Here is a 15366-nt window from a genome sequence, read left to right on the forward strand (position 1 = left end):
AACCAGTGAAATTCTTACTGTATCATTATTTCTATTCATCGATTAAACGGTGGATCACCCGTAAACCATGATAGGCAATGCAAACTGAGAATTTATGTCAAACTGAGAGACTTTGATATAAGGGATGTGATCGGATCGAAAATGTCAGCGCCCGTCAAAGCATGGGTGTCACAAGGATTAGTCTTTCTGCGTTCTGCTAATTGCGGTTTGGATAAAGGCTTGTTGAACAGAAAGGCCAACAATTTTCCAAGGTACATACGTGTGCAGAACAATTGATACAGATGATAATTAACAGTGATGTCTCTTCCCTAAGGCTGGCAGAAGTTACTAAGGGCCCAGTTTTCGACAGTAGCAAAATGCGACACGCAACAAAACTAATTGTGTATATCTACGTTTGGCTGGCATGTTGGTTGTGTTATGTACTCGCAGCTAGTCCTAATTTTCCAACCTCTGCCCAGTTTCCTCCCATCATAATGCTGGCCGCCGTTGTATAAGTGAAATATTCTTGAGTATGGCGTAAAACACCAATCAAATAAATAAATAAATAAATAATTTTCCGACTAGAACTTAATTACAGCAAATGTTGTGAAAATCCGGATGACATGCAGTAATAGAACTGTACCATGTTGTACAGTCCTGTAACAATATTTGCAGTTAATTCAAGTGAGAAAGTACGGACGAAAACATAGTGTCATATAAATGCCAACATCTATACAGAACTTGAAAAGATGTAATTACAGTTGTGTCAAAGGGATACAGAATTGATGCTGATTGACTTACAGTGGCGAAAGGGTTTCCTGGGTTAAACCCTGCAACCATGGTCATGCTTGAATAAATAAAATTCAGCTAAGGCTAGTCATAGCCTAGATTTGCCTATCTCTCACAAAAGCAAATCACTGTTGATTCTGTATCCCTTTAAGGTCAACTATTCGCTTTTTGGATGATCTGAAGATGTGATTCTGCATGTAGATGCTCAGTAAAAGGAACGGTATGACCTAATGACCGGATAAAAAACCAGGATAGGTAGAAAACCCGGATGAGAGGGTACCAAGTCAACTATAAATGACGATTGTATAAAAACTATCTCATAAATTGAGCTAAACTGGTTGAGCAATGATGGACTATCTCCCTTGATCACACACTATAGCAGCCTTCTCTTCGAGTGGCCCTCAACCAACTCTCATTGGGTCAAGATAAATGTACTAAAATAAATGAATCTTCTTTCAGAATCCGTTGAGTTTGGGTCGATGTATGGGATAGTTTTTATGCAATCAGCATTTATCTGGGTTTTCTACCCATCCAGGTTTTCCATCTGGTTATTAGGCCATACCAAGGAACAGGAGACCAAACCAGTAACCATCATTTTATGTTTAGAATAGAAAGTAAGATTCTCTGAAATGTAATACTGGATTAAAGCTAAAGACCGGTGCAGTCAATTATGTCATTCTGAATGACATAAATTGTTACAAAGTGAAGGGTGTAACAGTCACAGCAACTGAGCGCAGACATCTTTATAGCTGTCATTTTTCTGTGTGACAAATACCATTTTGGTTACTGAACTTACCAATGATACAAGACTTACCACATTGATATATTTAAAATATTTTGCTCCATGAAACTTATGGTTTGTTCAGTGTACAATTTGTTCCTTTGCACTGTCATGGAGGCTGAATGATCTTATCATATTCCTGAAGTTTTATATGATTTCTTATGGCAGTACGTCATGTTTAAGTGAAAATAAGAAAAAAGAAATAGATGATTTTTTAAGACTGTCCAAAAGGGTTGCCTTTTTAGTGGTATATTTATGTTATTTCCTTTTCCTAAATTAAAAATACCCACTCTTGTGTAACATTTACTTAAGCTACATATATATCTGGTTTCAGAGCTTTAGGTAACCACCAGATAACCAGAGGTCGAAAGCGGTCAACTAGACACCCGTCATGGTTTGTTCCACAACAACCAAGTGAGACTGATGAAGACCTTACAGCTGAAAACCAGGAATATATCTCTGAGCTAGTGCAGGCTAGATATGCACAACAGAAGAGTCCATTGAAAGATGGGCCATGGGAACGAGGTGTATGGACAAGGAGGTAAGAATAAGTAGCCTGATCAAGTGTCCATTGATCTGTATTCAAATCCTAATTTTCTTAACTCTTCTTTCTCCAGGGCATAACCATATTGTCATTGTAAACATTGTAAAGTTGACTTGATAGAACGATACTGAAAGATGCAGTTCAAAAAATAATCTTCAATTTTAAAAATATTGACAGAGAATTTGCCCCACTCTCCCCCCACTCTCACTGTCCCTTTTGTGGGGCCTTGGTTACAATAAGGAGTCGATGAAGCTCATGCGGCCGTTTCAGCAGTCTAATATTGCTAGTATTTGAAGACCACTTGTCTATCACCAATATGGTGTGAATATGTGTACACCACAATATGGGAAAATTCATCAGTAATTTACCAAGGGTAGGTCGCATAAATTTAGCCAGACCTTGAAATCAGTGTGTCTCACTTGAATTTTAGAGCTAATTTGCCCCATCTCTCCCATGTTAATTTCATTAAAGACACTCCCAACCAGTAGGTGGTGGTTTTCCCTGACCACTGGCTTCCTCCACCCATAAAACTGACCACCATCATGTAAGCGGGTAAGATGTTGACTAAAAATAGATAAATAAACAAATAAGATTATTTACGATATGTCATTACGTTTGTTTTTTGGGGGGGAAAAAAATGCATTTTACAGGATTGTCCAATCCATCAGATCTACAGAAATGTAAAAATAGATCCTTTTTATTTATGTCCTTAGTATTTATGTCCTTAGTGATTTGATTGAGGTTTTACACTGTAACAGCAGGAATATTTCCCCTATATGAAAGGCTTGTGTGTGGATGCAAACTGGTTAGAACCAAGCACTTTTCTATCCATATATTCTTCTCTGCTGAACATCAGCCAGACAAGGAGGATATTTGAGATGTTATATTGTCTTCGCTTATATACATCTATGGGCTCTTCTACAGATAGAATATTTCATTAATCAGTTGTTTTTTTTTAGCACAAGGAGAACAGGTGTGCTGGCGCTAAAAATTGGGGTTCTGCCACAGTGGACGAAAGAGGGTCACAAGTTTTACACCACACTCCTTCAGGTAAGATGTACTGTAGCCCAGAAGGCTAGCTTTTTGTCTGCTGATACTTAAATCTCTCGATCATTACAAAAAATGCCTTTAACCCTCAGAATTATGCTTGATTTTGTTAAATTCTGTTCCAGTAATGTCTGTATATGAATTGTGTCTGTCTTCTTTATTTGGTGTACATGTATAATATATTGGATTGTTGTTGCTTAATTCCACAATACTCAAGAATTTTTGGTGAAGAATGGTGGTGTGTTATAATACAATAGGGAAAAACAAGGGTAAAATCAGTAACTATATAAACATAACTGCTCATGCTGTCTTCACAGGTTTTGGACAACCATGTTATTCGGTACAATCCTCCAGAAGTTGTTCGGAACTCTTTTGGCTGGCAGCCTTACTGGGGTACAAAGTATGGCATAGTTGTTGTGGGCGCACTGAGCTGTGATCCCCATGAGGTGGGTGCATAGGGCCAACAGCATGCTAACACATAACGCTAGTGTTCTGAAATACCTGAATAAATTCAAATTGTAACACTTGGCTTGGAAATTGTGGCCTTAAACAAACCCTTAGACGACGCCAAGATTAGACAATTCAGTTGCTAAAAAAAAGTAAACCTGCTTGTAAAATGAAGATGATGAGGAAAGCAAAAAAAAGAGAAAAAGGCTTTCTCAGCATTTGCCATTGTACGTGTATTGAAAAAAAAAATTTAATAGATGAAGATTTATTGAAGCAGTGATCCTAAGATAATGAATTGGTCATACCAAGGTAATTGAATTCATAATCCTGGGGGTAAGTAGTAATCATGAGGTAATAAATTGGTGACTTTCAAATAGGAATTCATTGACTCTGAGTTAATTATTAATTATTAGAGTTAATTATTCATCATCTTGGAATAATCATTGTCCTAAGGCGATGAATTATACGTATCTGAAAGTATTAATAAATAATAGGAGTAGTAAAGGTATTGAATGCATTATCAGAATGGGATACATCTTTTTCTCTGTGTGTTAGGCCTCAGCTTAACACTGACATTTAATAAGACACAAGGTTGTGCACTCTATTAACTTTGTGTTTCAAATTTTTCCCCAGTTTTCTAAGGAATACAACAATTTGTTCTCAGAAGCATGTGTTCCTCCCAAGCGTCGTCTGACGCGTTTTCTTGTCACCCCTGAAGCTGCTATTCAGCCAGGTAAGGAAGCCACCATAAACCCTTTAAGCTCTTGATCATACCTGGGATTATTATATATGTGTTTATCATATACCCATGGCTGTTACCCACATAATGGCATCCTATATTCTTCCACGTATGCATGCTCTGAAAATAGGCACTACTTTCAATGTTTACATTCAAAACGCCTTCTGCCAGGGAAACCCCTGAACTAACATAGAATTCGGTGTGACGTAGCTTCAACAACAACGAGTGGTACGGAAAACACGTTTAAGGCCTTCGTGTTGATCAATCCCATACAGTCGGTGATGTGATCTCGTTTCACTCTAGGTCTATGAAATTTGTCACCTGGATTCGAAATTTACGGCTTCTATGAACTTGACGTCTTTCATATTTTTGTCTTCCCATCTGCTTAATGTAATCAGTAAAAATAGGAAATGTATTTGGTGGTTACACACTAACAACAGTCGTGTGTAGGTTCATCATTAATTTCTACTAGTGCATCATGATTAATGTTCACTGCTCGTTTCGAAAATTTCCATTTGGGGTCACTGGAACTTCAGCCACACATGATCAGTGGCTACACTGCTGCACGAAGATGATATTTTCAATAAATGCAGACTTTACATTAGTGTTGTAGAGCCAAACTTTTAGTCGAGTTATCTTTATGTACCATAGCCGTTCCTTTCAAACAAGATGTGATTTTAAACCATGAAACTTTGCTAGCATGATTACCCACGTCTCTCTCACCTGACGACAGAGCGTCAGGATTCCCATGGTGTGGGGATTTGACCACGTTTGATGAAGTGGCGGCCTTGTAATAGTCTAAGCCCATGAATTTTCACTGTATTCATTTATTTTAAATAGTTTGCAATTGAAACCAATGAAATGGAAATTTAAAGACCGTAATCATATTGGAGCTAAAGAAATTGTGCTTATTTATGCATGGACTACATTTTGTCAGAGCAGGGTCTCTAGTTGTAGTAAGTCGGTCTACTGATTGATGAAAAACCATGTGCATTTTGAGCACTTAATGCGCAAAAATAAATGTATATGCTAAATTGATTATCATAAATTAGTCCTATAAGAGGCTTCATTAAAATGGCTTCATTTTATTTAAAAGGATTTAAGGCATGATTTTTTCTGTGAATAGTATTCACTAATTAGTGCCCAAAGTGCTTTTGTGGAGTATTTTAGGTGAGAGAGTTGTAGATAAGTTGGCCAGTTGTCTATGTAGGATACTTTGAATTCAGATCCGTATTTTCTCACTCTGCAAAACTAACTACACCATCAGGTGATGAATGTTTACCTTGGTTGTTTAAAGCCTAATATTGGACCTCTCCTCTTGACAAAATGACAGAATTAAGTTAGCCTATCGTACTTCCTTTTTCCAACACCTAGTTAGTAATTCATCCCAGCCCAGGGGTTATTTCTACTCCACAGACTTCACAAAGGCACTCTCCTCTTTGTTTGATCGTTACAGGTACTCCACTAAATGCAACACATTATAGGGTTGGTGATGTAGTGGATGTTCAAGCCAAAACGTAAGTTTTAAAAAATGTTATCGTAATGCAGATCCACATGCTTTTGTGATATGTGTGGAAATGTACACCTTTAAGGTTTGAGCTGTTTAACTTATGAAGATACTCATGAAGGTACAAATGAAGGTACTTATGAAGGTACTTATGAAGGCACTTATGAAGGCACAAATGAAGGTACTTATGAAGGTACTTATGAAGGCACAAATGAAGCTATGCATTTCATTGTATTAGGAATCTTTATGGTCATGCAGAAAAACAAGCAGCTGATGGTCTTGGCTTCACCCCCAACCCCACCCCACCCCCCACCCACCCACCATAATACTGGCTGCATACAAGTCATAAGTGAAATTTTCTTTGACACATCAAATCAAAACACCAATCAAATAAATAAATCAATAAATAAATCATTCACAAAAATATTCAGAGAGTTCATGATGTCACTATTTACTCTGTCTTACTTTAGTTCTAAATCTGTGAGGTACGATGATGCAACTCTGTAAGTAAGCTTACAGACCTGTTGATAGTAGAGGCTAGTGGAAGAGTTGGTTCCTTTGTTTGTATTGGTGTGGACATGTGTTAGTGTCTTTGTAGTCGTTGTTTTATGTGACTGAGGAATGTTGTCTGGAACTGGACAAAGGTGAAAAATAGGCTTGTGAGCCGTGGTTTTGTGTCCATGTTGCAGTATCGACCATGGATTCCAGGGTGTTATCAAGCGGTGGGGGATGAAGGGTATGCCAAAGACCCATGGTACCACAAAGTCTCACCGAAAAATGGGCAGTGCTGCTGGAACAGGGGTGAGTGCAAGTAACCAATCAGAACTGTATACAAGTCCACCACAGAGGGTGAAGTATGGTTAGAGCGTCCGCCTCAGTGTCGGGAGACCTGGGATCAACCCAGGTCGCATTGTACTGAAGACTTTATAAATGATACTTGTTGCTGCCTCACTTGGCGCTCAGCACTGAGAGGTTAGAGCGAGGAAACACGACTGGTAACCCGGTGTCAGTATAATAGTATTATCAGCATAGTACCTCAGTTGATATTATTGATGTATGGATGCTCTCCCTGTCTGACACAGCTGATGAACATGAATAATCAGTGTTTGATTTTGTGAATGTTTCACTTTGAAACTGTTCGACAGAGCCTCTGGAATAGTATTACCCTAATTCTTCAACATTAGTTGTTTATTCGAGCATTATTCTGAAGGCATTATTCTGTGTTAACTGCTAAAACTACACTTTGTGTGAAGCCCTGCAATTGGCCAATCCAACCAATGTAGTTTGTCTCCAAAATAAAATTTTAAATGTGCGTAAATTGCTCTGAAAGTTGCTCTTTTATATATGCAAAAAGGTGGAGGAATTGGGTATTAATATACCAGTTGAAAACTTATGTGTGCTCCGCTGGTGTGGATCTACAAATCCTTCAATCTTCAGTTTATAATTCAATGTTGAAATAATTGTGAAATGTTGTGATAAAAATGACGATTTTTGTATCCAGCGTTTGTACTTTTACAGTCCTATAAACCTGGAAGTTAGAACTGCTGTTGAAAAATAATTACAGTGTTATTAAAGAATCCTTTAAGTAATTTAAATTAATTTCACTGTTTAATCTTTGTCAGCTGGTTTGTTAGGATTTAGGAGCCTGGAAAGGGGCAGTGGTATTCTCTAGGTGTTTTCTCCCGACATAAAACCGACGCTCACGTCAAAAATCTACAGGAAGGCATGACACACCAATGAAATCATTAAATTCATCGAATTCATTCTAAGAGTGATCCATCAGTTTGTGATGCATTGATGTGAAGAATGATAATTTGTGTGGGTTACAGACAAAGGGCAGCATCTGGAAGGGGAAGAGAATGCCGGGTCACATGGGAGCAGACTGGAGAGCGCTGAGGGGACTGACAGTTAGTATATCATCAGTGATAATCTGTTTGTCATCATTGGTATTCATCGAATCGGTCTCAGCGAAATTCACCTGTCCATAAAAATGTACATCTTGCTTAATTATTTTGCTTAAATGTAATATCTATGAAATATTGGCATACTGGATGTTTAAACAGATTACACATCTGATTGCTTTATTTCTTTTTGTCACCACAGTATGGCTGTAATATTGCTGAATTGGCACAAAGCCATGATCATCCCTTCATATATCTCTGTATGAACCTTGCTTTCTTACTGTGAGAAAATAATACTTGAACTTCAAAAATTGACAATTGTCTTTTATATTTCTCAGATTCATCGTATTAACTACCGCTACAATGTGCTGTATGTGACTGGCCCGTGTTTGCCAGGCCCCAACCATGCGTATGTTCGTGTCATGGACACAGTGTTACCTCGCAGGAAAAACTCAGATAGCCCACCCCTCATGCCCACATGTTACCCGGAAGACCTTGAGGGACCTCTGCCAGAAGAGGCCTTCCATGATGACTTGTTTCAATTTACAGAACCTTCTATTGCTTACAAGGAGGATAAAAAATAGTCCATCCTGAAGTACGATCTTGAGGACTTACCAATGCTTGTATCAGGTTGTGTTGTGCTGAAAAGGTGCTGCCTGATAGGGTACTGTTATCCAGCACCAAATTCCGCTACTTCAAAAAGATAGATGTGACACTTGAATATGTGTCTACCTGATAAGGAGTAAATCTTGCTCTAGTACGTAAGGCCACACCAATTTAAATTTTTGTTTTACAGGTAGAATAAATGTTTTTCCAACGCAAGAGGAAGGTGTAAAAATGTAAACTTAAAAATCATTTAATTTGTGGGGAATGTAGATTGTTCCAGTATTTTTTTCCTGTAGAAGAATATTTACTGGATCAGCAAGCCCTGAAAATTTCAAGGTGAGATAAACTAAAAGGGTGGATTTTCTTTTGTGCTGGTTTTATTCCATTTTATTGGATTATTTAGTGTAAAACAGAAAACAAAATTGGTGTTGCCTGATTTGGTTTTGATGAATTCATGCCTACCTGCTGGTTGTATTACACCAGTGCTCCAGTTTTTGATGAATTCACACCTACCTGCTGGTAGTGTTAAACCAGTGCACAAGTTAAATGTCCTGTTAGGGTTAAACCAATTCGTGCAGCACTCCCAAGCTCTTTTCCTTATGGAATGGCCATGTACACCACCTGACTGGGATGGAATTGTCCCTTGAGGTTATCAGCTGAAATGACTGGACATAGCCACAAATACTGTCACCTTCTCACAAAACTCAGGAACAAAAGAGTTTCCAGTAGACATATTGACTTGTTGAAGACATTATCTAGACACATGGATTATATGCATTGTGGAGTATGAGGGGAGGTTAGAGTCAATTATTCTATGGGAATGCTTCTTGTGAAGAGCAAGCTGTGGTTAAGCATTAAATCGGTTTCTGCGTGATAATCAAAATCTTGGATGAGGATGTTTATGGCTCGTCCAGAGGAATCTGGTATCATTTTTGTGCGATAAATGTATTCTCTCAACTTGGAAAAGCAAATTATATGTAAATGTACTCTGTTGATTCTTATTATGCAAATTTCAGAATACATACTTTATTGATGCTTCAGTTTCCTTTTATATGTGAAACTTTTAGAGTATTACATCTTTCACTAAATATGGAACACTGCTGGTGATTTTTTATAACTGATCAAGAAATTAATCCTGTCAGGTGACTCGTATGCAGTCCTTTTGCCACACAATGGTGCCTCAGGTCCAAGCTGGACAACCCATAGCTCTCTTGTAGTGCATGAATAAAATGTTGCCGATTTGCTCCCTAAACATGACTGGAGAGTCAGGACTGAATAATAGGCTGAATAATAGGCTGAATAAATGGTTTTCCATTCAGCCCTACCACACTTCATATCCCATGATGCACTGCAGTTTCAGGCAGAGAAATAGTTATGCTGCAGACTTGCATGTTACAATTAGCCTTAACCCTATTACATTAAACAGGCTTGATGTCAACAGGAGCATAATAACAATCATCATGGTAGGACCAGTGTGCTCCACAATATTGGGAAGCAGATTTGAGTGTGGTGTGTATTATTGATAGAGCTGCTCTTTGGATAAAAGCAGAGGATGTTTCTGTGGCAGTTTGAATCTACCAAATAAAGTTAACTTTTGTCAAGAATTTGTAAATAAATTACATAAGAAAACTTTATGATTTGGTGTCAGTTTTTAGGCACATGAATATATTTTTTGACATTTGAAATGAAATGAAGTAAAAACATTTGCCTTTCCGTTGCCAGTACACTTGAGGTGCTAGTTCAAGCCCGACCTTGGATAGGGCTTTTTAGATTTTCCCACTTTCACTGTTTGTGGGGCCTTGCTGGCAGTAAATGGTCGACAACGCGCATGTAGTTCACCGCCTCGGTAACCTAATTCTTAGAGCATTTGGATCAAACATGGGTCAGGTAGGATCAAACATGGGGTCAGGTAGGATCAAACATGGGTCAGGTAGGATCAAACATGGGGTCAGGTAGGATCAAACATGGGTCAGGTAGGATCAAACATGGGTCAGGTAGGATCAAACATGGGGTCAGGTAGGATCAAACATGGGTCAGGTAGGATCAAACATGGGGTCAGGTAGGATCAAACATGGGTCAGGTAGGATCAAACATGGGTCAGGTAGGATCAAACATGGGGTCAGGTAGGATCAAACATGGGTCAGGTAGGATCAAACATGGGGTCAGGTAGGATCAAACATGGGTCAGGTAGGATCAAACATGGGTCAGGTAGGATCAAACATGGGGTCAGGTAGGATCAAACATGGGTCAGGTAGGATCAAACATGGGGTCAGGTAGGATCAAACATGGGTCAGGTAGGATCAAACATGGGTCAGGTAGGATCAAACATGGGGTCAGGTAGGATCGGGTTGGGTTGTATCAAAGACTTTAAAAATGATACTTGTTGCTGCCTCGACTGGCACTCAGCACTGAGAGGTTTGAACAAGGGAACAGGAGTGGTTGGCCTGTTATCAGTATAACTGGGTGGGGTGTCCTGTCTGGTGTCTTTAGCATGATACTTCAGTGTAGGTAGCACTTTGGCAACATGGACGCTCTACCACAAGCGTGAGTGAGTGAGTGCATGGAGTTTAATGTCATACTTAATAATTTTTCAGTCATATGACGACAAAGGTCTCCTTGAGTGCATGTAATGTGCCTCCTTGTTGTAGAATGGATTTCCTTTTTCTTTTATCTCGTGTTGCTTCACTGGGACGCTTTACTGAAGGCAAGTAAGTGGCCTCGCCCAAGCCATTATACTGATACAGTTCAACCAGTCGTTGCACTATGCCCTTCATGCTGAACGCCTAGCGAGGAAGTTACAATTTCCTTTTTTAAGGTCGTGGGTGCGATTGACCCTGGATCTACTGCTCCCGAAGCAGATGCTCTACCAACTGTGCTATCGGCGCCAATTCCCTACCACAAGAAGACACAGTATATGTGCACAAACCTAATGATGACTCCTTGTCATATGACAGAAAAATAGTTAAGTACAACAAGCCCCAAGCATTCATTCATTCATTCTATAATCATAACCAACATCAAACTAACACTCTTTGGGCAAGGCATTAATTAACTACAAGTACCAACACAAAGCTGTGTCAGAACACACCTTTTAATGCACGTACAGTATGAAACCAAAGGGGTTAGTCATTAGTGGTACATTTTGTTTATTTCCTGAAAAGGTTGGGTGAAATGCCACATTTCCCAGCAATCATCTTCAATGATGGTTGTATCCCTCGTGCATGTAGATTAGATTTACTTCTTCAAACAATACGGATTTACAAATGTATAACACAAAGAAATTTTTGGAGAAATCCATGATTTTCTGTACAGGAATCTACTTTATTTAGGGGTACTTTATTTGTGGAAATATATATATATATACGTATTTACACTAAATATTACAATATAAATAAATGCTGACAGAGATAATAATACAAATATAATTTCAGGGAACATTTCTTTCCTGGAAGTAAATTATTTTATACTAATACAAAAAAAAACAAAAAAAAAACCCTGACTAATTCCCATTTCTCTTCCGTGAATTAAAGACAAAGTTTTTCCTACCGGTACTTACATGCAGTATGCGTATGAACCCAGCATAGCAGTATGCTATTTTATGTACATGAATTAACTTGGCAAAAAAACCACAGCGTAACCCAAAATTTGCAGAATTTGATTACCAAAGTTCTACTGATCTCAGAAAAGTGTGTTTCAAGGCAGAATGATATCCTACTGGAAAAATGCATGTTTTTGCATCAAATGTAACACTCTGACATTTATTTGCCACTAAACTTAGACTTTTTGGTAGCGAAATTTTAGGTCATTTACTGATTTTATAATAGCATGCTACTATATGCTAACCTGGCTTTTGGGTCTGCAGTAATTCATGTTTGCAAGGTGTTTATTCAAGCCTATTTTGAAGACATTATTCTGTGTTGACTGATAACATTGTACTTTTTATGAAGCCCTGAAAATGGCCTATTCAACAAATAAAGTTTTGTCTCAAAGGTCAAATTCAAAATGTGGATAAATTGCAGTGAACTGTGCTCTTCCACATGCGAAAATGTTGAGGAATTAAGCTATTTACAGTGGCATACTCAGGATGGCATCCAACTTCCGTGGTACTGCACTCTGCTACAGAATGCTCATGGATACAATACATCTGAAGCCAGTATTGAATACTTTTTAATAACAGGTGCTGTGCAAATTCATTCTAGGAGCCAAAAAATTGGAACACCTCTATGCACAACACAAACTTTATCACCTTAACAACTCAACAGAAAGCATTTCATGGCAGGGTTGGTGAAAACCTCATCATCATGCTTATTGTGATTTAAATCAGCAAACAATCATCATGGCAGAGTTGGTGAAAACCTCATCATTATGCTTATTGTGATTTAAATCAGCAAACAATCATCATGGCAGAGTTGGTGAAAACCTCATCATCATGCTTATTGTGATTTAAATCAGCAGAGAATCATCATGGCAGGGTTGGTGAAAACCTCATCATGCTTATTGTGATTTAAATCAGCAAACAATCATCATGGCAAAGTTGGTGAAAACCTCATCATCATGCTTATTGTGATTTAAATCAGCAAACAATCATCATGGCAGAGTTGGTGAAAACCTCATCATCATGCTTATTGTGATTTAAATCAGCAAACAATCATCATGGCAAGGTTGGTGAAAACCTCATCATTATGCTTATTGTGATTTAAATCAGCAAACAATCATCATGGCAAGGTTGGTGAAAACCTCATCATCATGCTTATTGTGATTTAAATCAGCAAACAATCATCATGGCAGAGTTGGTGAAAACCTCATCCACTCATGTGATTTAAATCAGCAAACAATCATCATGGCAAGGTTGGTGAAAACCTCATCCAATCATGTGATTTAAATCAGCAAACAATCATCGTGGCAAGGTTGGTGAAAACCTCATCCAATCATGTGATTTAAATCAGCAAACAATCATCGTGGCAGAGCAGACAATCAATGGCCTTGAATTCTGTACAGAAAACAGGAGTACGATTTAAGTCACATGTACACGTAACCACAAGTGTGGCAGATCACATGCCAACACAATTCACATTTGTATGGAAGAAATTTTAAGCTCGAGATTCATGTCTGTGAAGTAGCTCATACACGTAGACAGGTCTTGAATTAATATCAACTGTTTACCCATGTTTCACAGACATATAAGTTAGTTTTGTGAATGACGTTTGTAATCTGCAAATAACATAGGCCGTCAGATAAAGGTGAACTTGATTTTAACCACCCATTACTCAGATGCTCCCAATGCATCTGTATGTTCTAAATAAAGGGAGACAATCTACTTTAAAAACAAACTAACCACACTAATCAAGTAACATGCTGCCTAATGAAGTCTTGACAAATGAGAAGGGCTGTGTCATTGGACAATGACAGTCAGAACAAGCGACCAATCAGATTGACCGTTAGTGAGAAGAATTTTCCTTGTGCTGGAGATACTCTTTCTTCAATGCAGACAATTCTATGTAGCGAGAACTCTGGAATCAACAAGTATAAGAGAAGGCAGTTTGAAAAACAGAAATTCCATGTACATGTAGTCCCTATGAGTATAAAAATCTTTTCTTACATTCTATCAACAATACAGCATGAACTGACTGACTTTCATTATGTGGCCTAAATACTGTAAAACCGTAATTATTCATTCATTTTAAAAGTGACAGTCATCTTGTCAAAATAACTGCCAAGAGCCACCACATTCCTGTTAAATTTATTATGTTTTTAAAATCGCCATGATTATACCACTATGACCTGTGAGCTCTGATCAGAAGAAATGGAGAACTCTAGAAAAGAATCCTGCCATAACTTGCTGCAAGTTACTCCCAAAACCGTTCTTTTTATTTGTTTATTTACTTTTTATATTGGTGTTTCACGCTGTACTCAAGAATATTTCATTCATACGACGGCAGCAAGCATTATGGTGGGAGGAAACCAATCAGAGCTCAGGGGAAACCCACGACCATCCACCAGTTGCTGTAAGACCCTCCCATCATTCCTTTTAGACCATACATACAATTCTCATGTAGATCAGAAGAAAAAATACTGAAATCAGCATAGGCAGCCATTATATCAATAATGATAATGAATACCATCACTTCATGAATCCTCTTACATATTTATGAATTTTATACACTCATTCTTCACAAAAAAATTTTTTCACCAGGTAGAGAAAACTGAAAATGTTGTCTATCATTTGTCATGAGTATCTGAACACTGTATGCTTAACACTCAGGCATTTTGTCAAGCATTCAAGGCCATCAGTTGTGACACCATCATGTGATAATGTAAGTCTCCAGTCAAACATTGGGATCAGCTCTATCTGGTTTTTCCAAAAACGGAATAAAACAATTTCTTGGTGCTCTTTCAGAGTACAGTGATTCTTCAACCTTTTCCTATGTTTGCAAGGTGTTTATTCAAGCATATTCTGAAGGTATTATTCTGTGTAGACTGATAAAATTACACTTTTTATGAAGTTCTGAAACTGGCAAATCCAACCAATGTAGTTTGGCCTCCAAAATCAAATTAAAAACGTGCATAAATTGCACAGAAAGTCGTTCTATCATATGTAAAATGTTGAGGAATTAGGGTAGAGCACATTTTAACAATGCTTTTCAATCTGGAAAATTTTTTGTCTGGAACTTTCATTTAAGGTATGAGTGAACTGGTTTTCAAGAAATTTTTATACAGATATCTGAAATACAAAATAGTTTTCTTATTTACTCACCTGAATATCAAACACAGAGACGATGTTAAGAATCCTCAAGAATTTGCCGTGCTCAGGGGAGGTAAACATGTATGTCTTATCTCTAACTTTACCATCGGTATCACCAGCTGGCAAAAACAGAAAATCATGTCATCTTAATCTTAAAGATACATATATATACAAAATTTTGCAGTAAGGGCCTTTCTCTACAAAACATACAAGTACATCAAAGAGCATGAAATAATCAGCTACAGTAAAACCCCAAACCAGTACACACAAACTTCATACAGTTA

The 15366-nt window shown here is 37.9% G+C and overlaps 2 protein-coding genes across 3 annotated transcripts in view; one reads left to right on the plus strand and one right to left on the minus strand.

Annotated features, from left to right (window-relative positions):
• The first annotated feature begins 116 nt into the window (after positions 1 to 116).
• LOC135475295 (large ribosomal subunit protein uL3m-like) lies at positions 117 to 9944 on the plus strand. Its single transcript, XM_064755136.1, has 9 exons — positions 117 to 251; positions 1884 to 2090; positions 3053 to 3143; positions 3458 to 3586; positions 4221 to 4320; positions 5783 to 5843; positions 6523 to 6634; positions 7663 to 7740; positions 8073 to 9944. Exons 1-9 carry the CDS (start codon positions 142 to 144, stop codon positions 8316 to 8318), a joined length of 1134 nt encoding a protein of 377 aa, XP_064611206.1. The 5' UTR covers positions 117 to 141; the 3' UTR covers positions 8319 to 9944.
• A 3735-nt stretch (positions 9945 to 13679) lies between these two features.
• LOC135475895 (uncharacterized) overlaps positions 13680 to 15366 on the minus strand; it is a 28299-nt gene continuing 26612 nt past the window's right edge. For both annotated transcript variants that reach the window (XM_064755845.1, XM_064755844.1), the window contains 2 exons: positions 15095 to 15201; positions 13680 to 13850 (listed from right to left, as the gene is read on the minus strand). In XM_064755845.1, the coding sequence (XP_064611915.1) occupies positions 13779 to 13850; positions 15095 to 15201 (179 nt within the window). In that variant the 3' untranslated portion in view covers positions 13680 to 13778. The remainder of the gene's footprint in view (positions 13851 to 15094; positions 15202 to 15366) is intronic.

The sequence above is a fragment of the Liolophura sinensis genome, chromosome 9, assembly GCF_032854445.1.
Source record: "Liolophura sinensis isolate JHLJ2023 chromosome 9, CUHK_Ljap_v2, whole genome shotgun sequence".
NCBI lineage: Eukaryota > Metazoa > Mollusca > Polyplacophora > Chitonida > Chitonidae > Liolophura > Liolophura sinensis.